General features: G+C 47.0%; 4 protein-coding genes across 4 annotated transcripts; all 4 read left to right on the forward strand.

The window, feature by feature from the left end:
• Positions 1–1642: 1642 nt before the first annotated feature.
• On the forward strand, positions 1643–3583 carry EDB91DRAFT_1137416 (uncharacterized protein). Its single transcript, XM_041318865.1, has 17 exons — positions 1643–1711; positions 1770–1785; positions 1845–1992; positions 2056–2128; positions 2179–2228; positions 2276–2319; positions 2372–2391; positions 2443–2495; positions 2544–2626; positions 2674–2763; positions 2821–2963; positions 3012–3036; positions 3092–3121; positions 3176–3188; positions 3245–3304; positions 3357–3413; positions 3465–3583. Exons 3-16 carry the CDS (start codon positions 1907–1909, stop codon positions 3382–3384), a joined length of 798 nt encoding a protein of 265 aa, XP_041176634.1. The 5' UTR covers positions 1643–1711; positions 1770–1785; positions 1845–1906; the 3' UTR covers positions 3385–3413; positions 3465–3583.
• A 1847-nt stretch (positions 3584–5430) lies between these two features.
• Positions 5431–7047, forward strand: EDB91DRAFT_441762 (uncharacterized protein). Its single transcript, XM_041327279.1, has 12 exons — positions 5431–5645; positions 5710–5782; positions 5832–5881; positions 5930–5973; positions 6026–6045; positions 6097–6149; positions 6205–6287; positions 6334–6423; positions 6482–6624; positions 6673–6779; positions 6826–6955; positions 7010–7047. Exons 1-11 carry the CDS (start codon positions 5560–5562, stop codon positions 6875–6877), a joined length of 801 nt encoding a protein of 266 aa, XP_041176635.1. The 5' UTR covers positions 5431–5559; the 3' UTR covers positions 6878–6955; positions 7010–7047.
• Positions 7048–7959: 912 nt separating this feature from the next.
• EDB91DRAFT_441643 (uncharacterized protein) lies at positions 7960–9106 on the forward strand. The gene is made up of 9 exons (XM_041327278.1): positions 7960–8038; positions 8095–8243; positions 8307–8379; positions 8430–8479; positions 8527–8570; positions 8621–8640; positions 8690–8742; positions 8799–9017; positions 9068–9106. Exons 2-8 carry the CDS (start codon positions 8158–8160, stop codon positions 8956–8958), a joined length of 486 nt encoding a protein of 161 aa, XP_041176636.1. The 5' UTR covers positions 7960–8038; positions 8095–8157; the 3' UTR covers positions 8959–9017; positions 9068–9106.
• On the forward strand, positions 8931–9860 carry EDB91DRAFT_441771 (uncharacterized protein). The gene is made up of 8 exons (XM_041327280.1): positions 8931–9017; positions 9068–9210; positions 9259–9283; positions 9335–9364; positions 9412–9424; positions 9481–9540; positions 9600–9641; positions 9693–9860. The coding sequence occupies exons 2-8, from the start codon at positions 9070–9072 to the stop codon at positions 9715–9717; spliced, it is 336 nt and encodes a 111-aa protein (XP_041176637.1). The 5' UTR covers positions 8931–9017; positions 9068–9069; the 3' UTR covers positions 9718–9860.
• The last annotated feature ends 946 nt before the right edge of the window (positions 9861–10806 follow it).

Raw genomic sequence — 10806 nt, forward strand, 5'->3', positions numbered from 1 at the left:
AGTGATCATATATTGCAGAGGGAGGAACCTACTGAAAGGCGACTCGTCATCATGATGATCATTGCGACGCGCTACATCAACAGCGAACATGGTGTTTGGTCGCAGGAGGTGCTAGCAGAGATGAAGGATAAAGGATACCAGCGTGCAGGACCTGGCATACATTTGTACAATTGCATCGGCAGGGCTGCTCACATACGTAGATCACCCAGGGCGGACATCGAGTAACTTCTTGAGGCTTCGTACATCGTATCTCTGAACGACGGGTGGTTGGTGGTAAAGGCTCCGAATTCGCTGTCGGAATTGGGGTTGAACACTCGAGTTTAACTGTGCAGGGGGAGGTGAAACGTTGCAGAATATGTAGCTAACATCAAATGAATATATGAATATGACCATGACGAGTACGGGGGTTGCTGTGTGCAGTAACGAAATACAATTGAGTCTCGTGGGTTGAAGGTCAGCCAATGGACTTGGCGCGTAAGCGCCATTACGATTTCGGCGAGGGATCGAGACGTGCATGTGATTGTGCATCGCCATCTACCCTGAGTGAAATGTCAAGTCAGCGTGTCATGACATACCTGTGTGAATGCTTTATTACTTCCCCTGTGGTTGCCACTCCTGCTTGCTCGTTGCTTATGGTAGACCACTGGGAGTCCCAAGGGGGCAGGAGCGAGGGACAACGTCAGTAGGCTCAGAGGACTTTAATTACACCTACTTTCATATCGATAGACCGACCAGATCTCATTTTTACCGCTTCTATTTACTTGTGGAATTCGATAAACAAAAGAGTCTCCCGTATTACGAGAGTTCAGGCGCGGAATACCCCAAGAATGGCAGGAAGTCCGCAACCTTGAAGCTGTTCAGTGACTAAGTGACTCGCCTGCTCTGACTGCTCATCACTGCGTCTGACACCTCTTTCAGCTCGCGACTGTTGAATATTCAATAGCGACATTGTGGTGATACTGTAGGGTGGCACGAATGATTGGTTATAACAAACGGGCAGTTATAGTGACCTGCATCGCTGTTTGACGTCTGTGGCGGCCAACGTATGCGCCATATAGTATATTAGTAGTGCGCTATCCTGAAGGGCCGAATTAGGGTGCGTACTCCCTTGCCATTCTGGGGGTATTCCGACGCCCGAACTATCGCAATACGGGAGACCCTTTTGTTTGTTGAGCTCCACAAGTAAATTATTAGAAGCGGTCAAGGGTAAAAAATGAGATCTGGTCTATCGATACGGTGCAATCGGCATCCCACAGAAGTCGGCAGTCACGCTTTTTTGCAGGGTTTTGTGTGACTGCCTGTGCTTCTGTGGGGTGCCGATTGCACTGGAAGGGATGTTGGTCAGCAAGACATTCGGGCCAATTTGCAAAGACCACATCATCTTGGGCCACTGGCACGCCCAGTCCTTCGAATATTAATATTCACGTCATCCTAGTTTATATAGTAACGGTCGCCCGACAAATTTCAAATTTTTTAACCCTTTGATGCCCAAGCCGAAATATACTAGATATTGCAATTTGCCACCAAGATGCTCTACTACTAGTTACAGACGCTACTTCAACGAACGCACGCAGTCTCTCGCACTTATGGTGTCGGATATCCAGGTGTGATTGTACATCTTCACTCTTCAACAAGATATGTGCATTCATGAGGATCTACCGTGACTGGCGCCACAGTTTGTCAATAAAGGGTTGCGAGTGTCAAGACATGGGTATTCTGAATGCTTGGGTCATACATATGATTGGCCACCGCGCTGAGACGCTCCACAGGGTTGGACTCGTTGATGTGGGAGACTTGTATGTACCTGTTCTGCATTTCGTCCTAATAAACCGGAGATTTTCTAGTCAACAGCATTCATTCCCGCAACGCCCTCCCCTCTAACTACTATTTCTACCCAATTATCACCATGGTGGACTGGAATGACCCTGTCCTCGAAGCACGATTGGCGACGCTTTCAGTGCAGTTGTTATATTTTATCCTTGGCTTATACAGGTGGGTGCTTCACGCTGTAATGTCTTGCGTGTGGTACCAGTTGTCATGCATCTGGGTCTGTAGTTGGGAATATGTACGTTCCTTACATGTGGAGATAGCATTGCTTCGGAGACAGCTTGCATTTCGATGGGCTTTGGTGAGCATCTTCGACGAAGAGGTGGATGCTTGCTACTCACACATACCCAGCTCTCGTACATTACTGCCCGGTTCAGCTTCTTGATTGCGACTGTTTTACTGTGAGTCAACAAAGAGAAAGTGACCAGCGTACTGACTGCCTTTTTAGTGTGATGCAATCGAGTCCCTTCCACACAAGAGTTGATTGCCAGAGTGGGTAATCTGTAGCTTTTAAATTTTGTCGAAGAGGCTTACCTCGATTTAGGCCTGATTACCTTCATCACGGTGAGTACGGGAGCACCCGCTACGTTGCTGATTTACCTTCATATCATCTAGTTCGCGACAAACGTCGCCGTCGATTGCTCCGCAACAAATCTGATGATCAGAACGTAAGCCCATAAATCTCTCTCTCACCGTGCTCGATCTCACAAATGCAGGTGGATTATTTGGACAAACAGTTACCTTCTGCGCCTTCTACTAGTCCTCCTTTCACTAGGTCATTGGACAATAAACACTCTCTGTGCGTATTTGTTGCCCTATAGTGTATTTAATCCAACCATTTATCAGTCCTTGCAACCATTCGTGCATCCACAACCAACGGGATGTGCATAATCACCTCCATCAACCCCGCATATGCTAGTGCAGGGGTCATATATAGTACGTATGTCGAATTTATGATCAATGGATGCGTGGTGAGCGGTGCTTTCGGTGTAGGCATGTTTCATGATCTGTTACTTTTGGTTTTTACCGTTGTTGGACTTTGGAGGATGTCATCGTCTTCTACGCTATGGAAGTTGCTAGTGAAACAAGGGGTAATATACTTCATCATCAATCTGGTGGTAAAAATCATTCTCTTGGTGTGTTCTTTGTTCCTCCAGAGGATTGTTGCAGACTGAACCTTTTAGGCCCTAAATCGTTTGAACCTGAACAGTAATTCTGTCCTGCTGCATTGCTAATGCGGCGCCTACTCACTTTGTATCGGCAGATATTATGAATGTTATCTTCGCGATGCCTGGTATGTGCCCTTGGCTTTACCGAGTTTATGTCACTGATCCTGACCTTTCGAAAGCGTCATGCATTTGGTTGGGACTCTCGTTACGACTTCCGATTGGTACGCATAACTTACGGTTACTTGCAGCACGATTGCATCTAGCCAAGTAGTACTCTCGCTCCTCCGTCCTTCGCCCAACCATGAAAGGTTTTTCTTCTTTTCATTCTTGTGCGTCACCAGTCTCATTCGTAACGAATAGCGACAACGCCCCGCCGGTCAAAGCGTGACCGCGGGCAGCTGGGGTCACTGTTTTACGGTAAATTTCCTCCTCCTGAGACGTGTGTACAGAGATTCACTGTGCGTTCAGGTTCACATCAGTTGTTGAAGCCTAGGAGGGCATTTCTTTAGAATCCCCGCAAGTAATACATCTTCCTTAGTTGTCCGACGGAGCCAGGTAGCATCCGGTTCGGGCTGACGAAACTCACTGAATGTTGAGTGATTATTTTGGACACGAAGCTTCGAAGCCCAGTTTGAAAGCCCTGGTGTTCGGGTTGGTTGTAAGACAACACAGCCAGGGAAATGCAAGTGGCTTGTCTTGCAGACGGTCAACTCCTCGCTCTCAATGACTCGGCAGATGCTTGTTGTATCAATGGTAAGCAGAGGAACGAAAAGTGTAGTCAGCATCTGGGAAGAAAGGATAAGAGCAGATAAGAGCGTGATCCAGTAGCATTGGTTGCTTAGTTATAGTAATAACTAATGTAGCTTGTGCTGCAAGGTACTCCGCAGCCTGCCGCTGCCAGGTTCTTCACATTCAAAGCTATCAGCAACACCCTAAGTTAGATCTGAGAGTTCTGGCGAAGTTCCAGATGGAAAGAGCCAAGTAGATTATACTGCGGTGGTAGAACAGATAAGAACGAAAGCAAGGAACAAAACTAGTGGCTGACTTCCCGCAGGATTTGGAGTTCCAGACTTGTATTCAAACCTTAACAGCGGAGTTCCGGCTAAGTCTAGAAAATAATCTAGATACTCATTCCAAACCGCAGGCAATGTGATATGTACTTTCTGGCAATAGATTCCAATTCTACCAAACCATGAACAACGGCTGTGACGAAAATCAGCCGTGTCTTTCACTACTAGCTGATACTGAGTCTGATGAAGATGATGACAAAGCACGACAGCGCCAACTCGGAGTTCTTGGGGCACTCATGTTTGTAGGAGCAGACCACTCACGATGCCAGCGTTCTGAGCGCCGACAAGCACGCCGTACATACCTTTAGATTGAATGTAGACGCACTTGTTAAATACCAAAGCGCAAAGCACACCATCTACATTGCAAGGTACAAAAAAGCGGACCTCTTGTGTGAGTCGGCAGCTCAAGTGACCTTTGCACATGGTGCAGAATGCAGCGTGCACCTGAGACGAATGTTGATTAGCATGAAAGAGAGGATCCGGGAGACTTGGACATACATAAAATATCGTAACGGTTGCTGAGTCGTTTCGCTGCATCATATGGAAATGCACCGCTATCGCCCAGAATATGAAGCTGTTGCATGGTGAGACCGTGAGGAGCATGCTTGGCGCATGGATAATGCACAGACCTAGTGGACTTTGTGTGAGCGGTACGCACTAAACAATTGTCGCGGACATTGAAATGTCGTTAGAACGACAATCTGAAACTGGAAGGGGGGGTACCCCCCCCCTTCCAGATTATGATCTAGAAGGGGGTGCGTTTGACGTGTGGAGTTGGAAATGGCTTACGTTTCACGGCGGCTCCTCGGCACACAAGGTTTGGAATAGTTTGGAACGCATATCTGGAATTCTAAACGCTGCGGGAAGTCACCCAGTGACTACAAACGGACGAGTAGTAATCATATGTTGAAGGTCCGCTAGTCCCGGAATAAGGCGGACCGCTCTTTTCACCTCCCCTGCGCTGCATGGATCGAACTCCTGCTTGCCTCCAAAAAAAAGTAAAATTTTCACTTTTGCCCCCGGTCGCTGGCCTTGGCATTGACAACGACCCTGCATTGGAGGAAGGTACCAAGCTCATTTGTTGCCATTGCTGCACGCTACTAATAACTAGATGTTGCTACCAAAATGCTCTACGAGTCACTGCGTTACTTCTACGCATGCATGGTCTCGACTCAGTCGACTGTCTGGCACTTACGGAGGCAGATCCTGGCAGACCCTGGAGCCAGGTGCAGTGATCGTATGTCTTCAACCTTCAACTGAAACTGGCGCCACGATATGTCAATCTTGGTGCTAGGTGAAGGGTCGCGAGTGTGAAGACATGGGATGCTTAGCTACTGCGCTGAGACGCTCCACAGGGTCAGACCCGTTGATATGGGAGACTTGTATGTACCTGTTCTGTATTCCGTCCTAATAAACCAGAGATTTTTTAGTCAACAGCATTTATTCCCGCAACGCCATCGACTTCTAGCTACAATTTCTACCGCATTCTCACCATGGTGGACTGGAGTGATCCTGACTTTGAAGCAGACTTGGTGATGCTTTCAGTGCAGTTGTTGTATTTTATCCTCGGCTTATATAGGTGAGTGCTGGGCGCTATAATGTTCTGAATGCAGTTTCAATTTGTCTGGGTCTTGGGTCTGTAGCTGGGAATATATGCGTTCCTCACACGTGGAGATAGCATTGCTTCGGAGGCAGCTTTCATTTCGATGGGCTTTGGTATATATTTTCAGGAAGAGTTGGACGCTTGCCACTTACACATGACCAGCTCTCGTACATTACCGCCCGATTCAGCTTCCTGATCGCGACCGTTTTACTGTGAGTCGACAGAGAGGAAATGACCAACGCACTGATAGCCTTTATTAGTGCGACGCAATTTAGTCCTTTCGCCACAAGAGTTGATTGCCAGAGTGAGCGTTTTGTAGCTTTGAGGTTTTGCGAAGGAGACTTACCTCTATGTAGGCATAGATACCCTCGCCCTCGTGAGTGCGAGAGCGCCCACTAGGTTGCTTATTTATCTTCGTATAATCTAGTTCGCAACCAACGTCGCCATCGGTTGCTCCACAACAAACCTGATGATCAGAACGCAAGTCCATAACTATCCCTTGTATCATACTCGATCTCATGGTACATCAACGCAGGTGGATTATCTGGGAGACTAGTTGCCTGTTGCGCCTTTTGCTGGCCCTCCTCTCTCTAGGTCATTGGACGCTGCTTGCTCTCTGTGCGTTTTTGCTGCCATCCAGTGTGTTTGACCTAACCATTTTCAGTCGTTGCAACCGCTCGTGCATCCACCACAAACGGGGTGTGCATGATCCATTTTGTCAACCCTGCATGTCTCAGTGCAGTGATCATATATGGTATGTATGTCGAATCTATGATCAATGGATGTGTGATGAGCGGTAACCTCGGGTATAGGCATGTGCTATGATTTGCTACTTTTAGTCTTTACCGTCGTTGGACTTTGGAGGATACCACCGTCTTCTACGCTGTGGAAGACGCTCGTGAAACAAGGGGTGATATACTTTATCGTCAATCTGGTGGCGAACATCGTTCTACTGGTACGTCGCATGTTGCTCCATAGGGCCGTCGCAGACTAACCTTTGTAGGCCCTATATCGCTTGAACCTGAACCGTAGTCCTGTCTTGCTGCATTGTAAATGTGCCTACTCACTTCGTATCGGTAGCTATTATGGGTTCCATTTCTGCGGTGCCTGGTATGTGCTCGTCGTTCAACTGAGTGTATGTCGCTGACTTTCGAAGCGGCATGCACCTGGTCAGGACTCTTGTCACGACTTCCAATTTATACCCATGACTAACGTTTCATTTTTAGCACGATTGCATCAAGCCAGGTAGTCCTCTCACTCCTCCGTCCTTCGTCAAATTATGAGAGGTTTTTCCTTTTTTTTCATCCGTATGTGTCACCAGTCTCATTCACAATGAATAGCGACTGCACCTCGTCGGTTAATGCGTCACCGCTAACGACTGAATTCACCGCTCTGCGGTAAATTTTATTCTTCTGAGACGTGTGTACGGTGATTCAATGTGCTTTCAGCTTCGCATCTGTTGCTGAAGCCTAGGATGGCTATCTGTTCAGTCTGCAGTGCGGACCCAGCCAGGTAGTACCGTATTCGGGCGGACGAAACTTTCGAGGGACATAATTTTATTTTGCGCACGGAGCTTTAAAGCCCAGTTTTGAAGCCTTGATGTCTGGGCCGGTTGTAAGAGAACGCAGTGCGGTAAATGGTAGTGGTTTGTGGACGCATGCTGAAGAATCAATATAGGCCCTGGCCACTGTAACGAATGAGAACGAAAAGTGACAGCCGTGTCTACATATTAGGCAGAAAGGATAAGCTATAAAAGTAAGTACATAGGTGGTCCATCGGGTCCATCGGTAAATGAAATTGTCCGCTTAAGTATGTTGTGTCGTTACTCAATTTTGCCGATTTCCGTGCGAGGTGTGCATCGCTGTCTATCGCCGTCTACCCGTGGTAAAATATCAAGCTGGCATGTCATTACACTGGCATGCGGTACTGTTGTGAATGCCCTGCCCCATTCATATTCAAAGCCCTCCTGTAACAGGATTCACATCATGCAACTTCTGCTTGCCTCCAAGCAAAGTAATTTTTTTTGCCCACGGTTGTTAGCTGTCGTCGGTCGCCCGATATTATTTTTTGCATTGACCCTGGCTTTGATGCCAAGCTAGGATGTGCCACATCAAGATGCTCTCTTAGTTACATACACTACTTCTACGAACGCACCATAGTAAGAAGGAACGACTATCTTCATGGTCGGCGTAGAGGAGACTAACGAACGCATTATCACTGGCACTTACGGAGGTAGACCCTGATCGCATTCCTTCAACCTTCGACTGACATACGTTTATAGCAGTCTACAGGCGCCAATATGCCAAGCTTGGTAGGTGAAGGGTCGCGAGTGTGAAGACACTGGTTCCCTGGATGCTTGTATCAGCTATGTCAGACGCTCCGCATGGAAGGGTTGATTAGTAGCATTGAGCCGGAGATTTTCTAGCCAACAGATTTCATTCCCGCAACGCCCTCTACTTCTAATTACAATTTCTACCCAAGTCTTACCATGATGGACTGGGATGATTCTGAGCTCCAGGAGGATCTTGAGATGCTTTCAATGCAGATGTTGTATATTATCCTTGGATTATACGGGTGAGTGCTTCGCGCTGTAATGTCTTGAATGTGATACCGATGGGCTTGTGTCCGTGATCTTAGCTGGGAATATATACGTTCTTCACACGTGGAGATAGCATTGCTTCGGAGGCAGCTTCCGTTTAGATGGGCTTTGGTGCGCATTTTCGACGAAGACGTGGACGCTTGCCACTTACACATGTCCAGCTCTCGTACATTACCGCCCGATTCAGCTTTTTGATTGCGACCGTTTTGTTGTGAGCCGACAGAGAGAAAGTGACCAGTGTACTGACAGCCTTGTTAGTGCTATGCAATTCAGTCTCTTCCCCATAAAAGTTGATTGTCAGGGTAAGTATTTTGTAGCTTTTAAATTGTATCGAAGGCTTACTGCGGTGTAGGCATAAATACTTTCGTCATAGTGAGCATGAGAGCCCGCTAGGTTGCAGATTTATCTTCATATCGTCTAGTTTGCGATAAGCGTCGCCGGTGGTTGTTCCACAACCAATCTGATGGTCAGAACGCAAGTTCTATAATTATATATCATGCCATGCTCGATCTCATGGTGTATAAACGCAGGTGGATTATCTGGCAAAATAGTTCTCTGTTGCGTCTTTTGCTAGTCTTCTTCTCATTAGGTCATTGGACACTACTCGCGCTCTGTGCGTATCTGCTGCCCTCTAGTGCGATTTATCGAACCATTTTTCAGTCGTTGCAAGCGCTCGTGCATCCACCATAGATGGGGTGTGTATAATTATTTTGTCAACACCACATATACAATTGCACTGCTCATCTATAGTAAGCCTTTCGAATTTATGATCAATGGACGCGTGATGAGCGATACCTAGGCATGTGCTATGATTTGCTACTTTTGGTCTTCACCATAATCGGACTTTGGAGGATGTCATCGTCTTCTACGCTATGGAAGACACTCGTGAAACAGGGGGTGATCTACTTTATCGTCAATCTGATAATGAACACAGGTCTACTGGTACGCCGTTTGTTGTTCCAAAGGGCCGTCGTAGATTAAACGTTATAGGCCCTGAATCTTTTGGACATTCACCGTAAGACTAGTTTTCTACATTGCAAATGCATCTCATACCTGGTATCGGCAGCTATTATGGGTTCTATTTTCGCGATGCCTGGTATGTGCTCGCTGTTTGACTGAGTTTATGCTCTGACATCTTGAAAGCGTCGTGCGTTTGGTCGGGACTCTCGTTACAACTTCCAATCGATACGAATAACTTACTTTCATTTTTAGCACAATTGCATCTAGCCAAGTGGTACTCTCGCTCCTCCGTCCTTCGTCCAATCATGAAAGGTTTTTCCTTTCTTTCATCGATATGCGTCATTGGTCTCATTCGTAATGAATAACAACAGTGCTAAAGCGCCACCGCTGACGACTCATGACACCGCTCTACGGTAAAATCTATTCTTCTGAGACGTGTGTACGATGATTCACTGTGCCTTCAGCTTCGCAACTGTTGCTGAACCCTAGGAGAGCATTTGTTTAGAATCACCACAAGTACAGTACTACATAGTTCTTGGTTTTCGGATGGAACCAGGTAGTATGACGTTCGCGGGTGAACGAAACATTCTGAATGTCGAGTGACCTGATTTTATTCTGCTCGTAAACCGCTCGTGCTGTACAACTTCGATGTCGCAGCGTATCCTAAACTTGTGTATCCTGTCCCTGTGAAAGACTGGAACTCGCGCATGTGACGTGCCAGCCCTCAAGTCTTCGGACATACACCGAACATTCTCAAAACCGTTTAAGCACCAGCAACCACGCCCGCCTCGACCTTCATTAACTCTACGGGTACATCCTGATTATATTCATGGTTATCACCTGAAAAATGCAGCACGCATAAGTTCATCACACTCCGTCGGATGAAGTCCCTTGCCTCAGGCAATGGGGCCACAGAGACTCTTCCCAGCGGTAGTCTCGAGGATGGAGGGCCAGTTCCATTGGCGAACACCAACACTTACGATAGATCTGGGCGAAGCAACTCACGAAAAATGTCCATTGTAGAGTCACTGACCCAAAATACTAAATATGATGCAAACAAAAGAACATAAAAACACACTAATATTTCTCCCTGAGCCACCCTTTCCATGCAGGAATGCGAATGAAGAACGGAGTTCAGTACTTGATGACGACGCGCTACATATGTTGTGTTGCTGATTACTGACGTCTACAAATCGACCATCGTATCCGCCGTAGTCGTCTCAAGGGTGGAAGCTAAGTTTGCAAACCGAAATACACAGGATGTCCGCGAGACGATCTAGAGGCAGAAGCACCACTGACTGCTTCTATATTCTCTGGAGTTGGTCTGGCCTGCTACGGGTTGCTGTTGTGAGTCGTGATCCTGATCGAAATATTCATCAGGTACAATGTCTTCGTCATTTCCAGGATCATCCGCCGCAGCATTGCGCTACAACTTTCTGCATGAGACATGAAATAAACAGTGATGAAAAGGAAGCGAGCACATCAATTTACCCTTCGCGCAAGGAACATCCATAATAAGCGGCGCGGTATGATCTGCGTGAATGTGCCGCCAGGGTAATAGGTGTTGTAGGCAAGTAT

Source organism: Suillus paluster, assembly GCF_016628075.1.
Source record: "Suillus paluster strain FC165 chromosome Unknown EDB91scaffold_30, whole genome shotgun sequence".
NCBI classification, from domain to species: domain Eukaryota; kingdom Fungi; phylum Basidiomycota; class Agaricomycetes; order Boletales; family Suillaceae; genus Suillus; species Suillus paluster.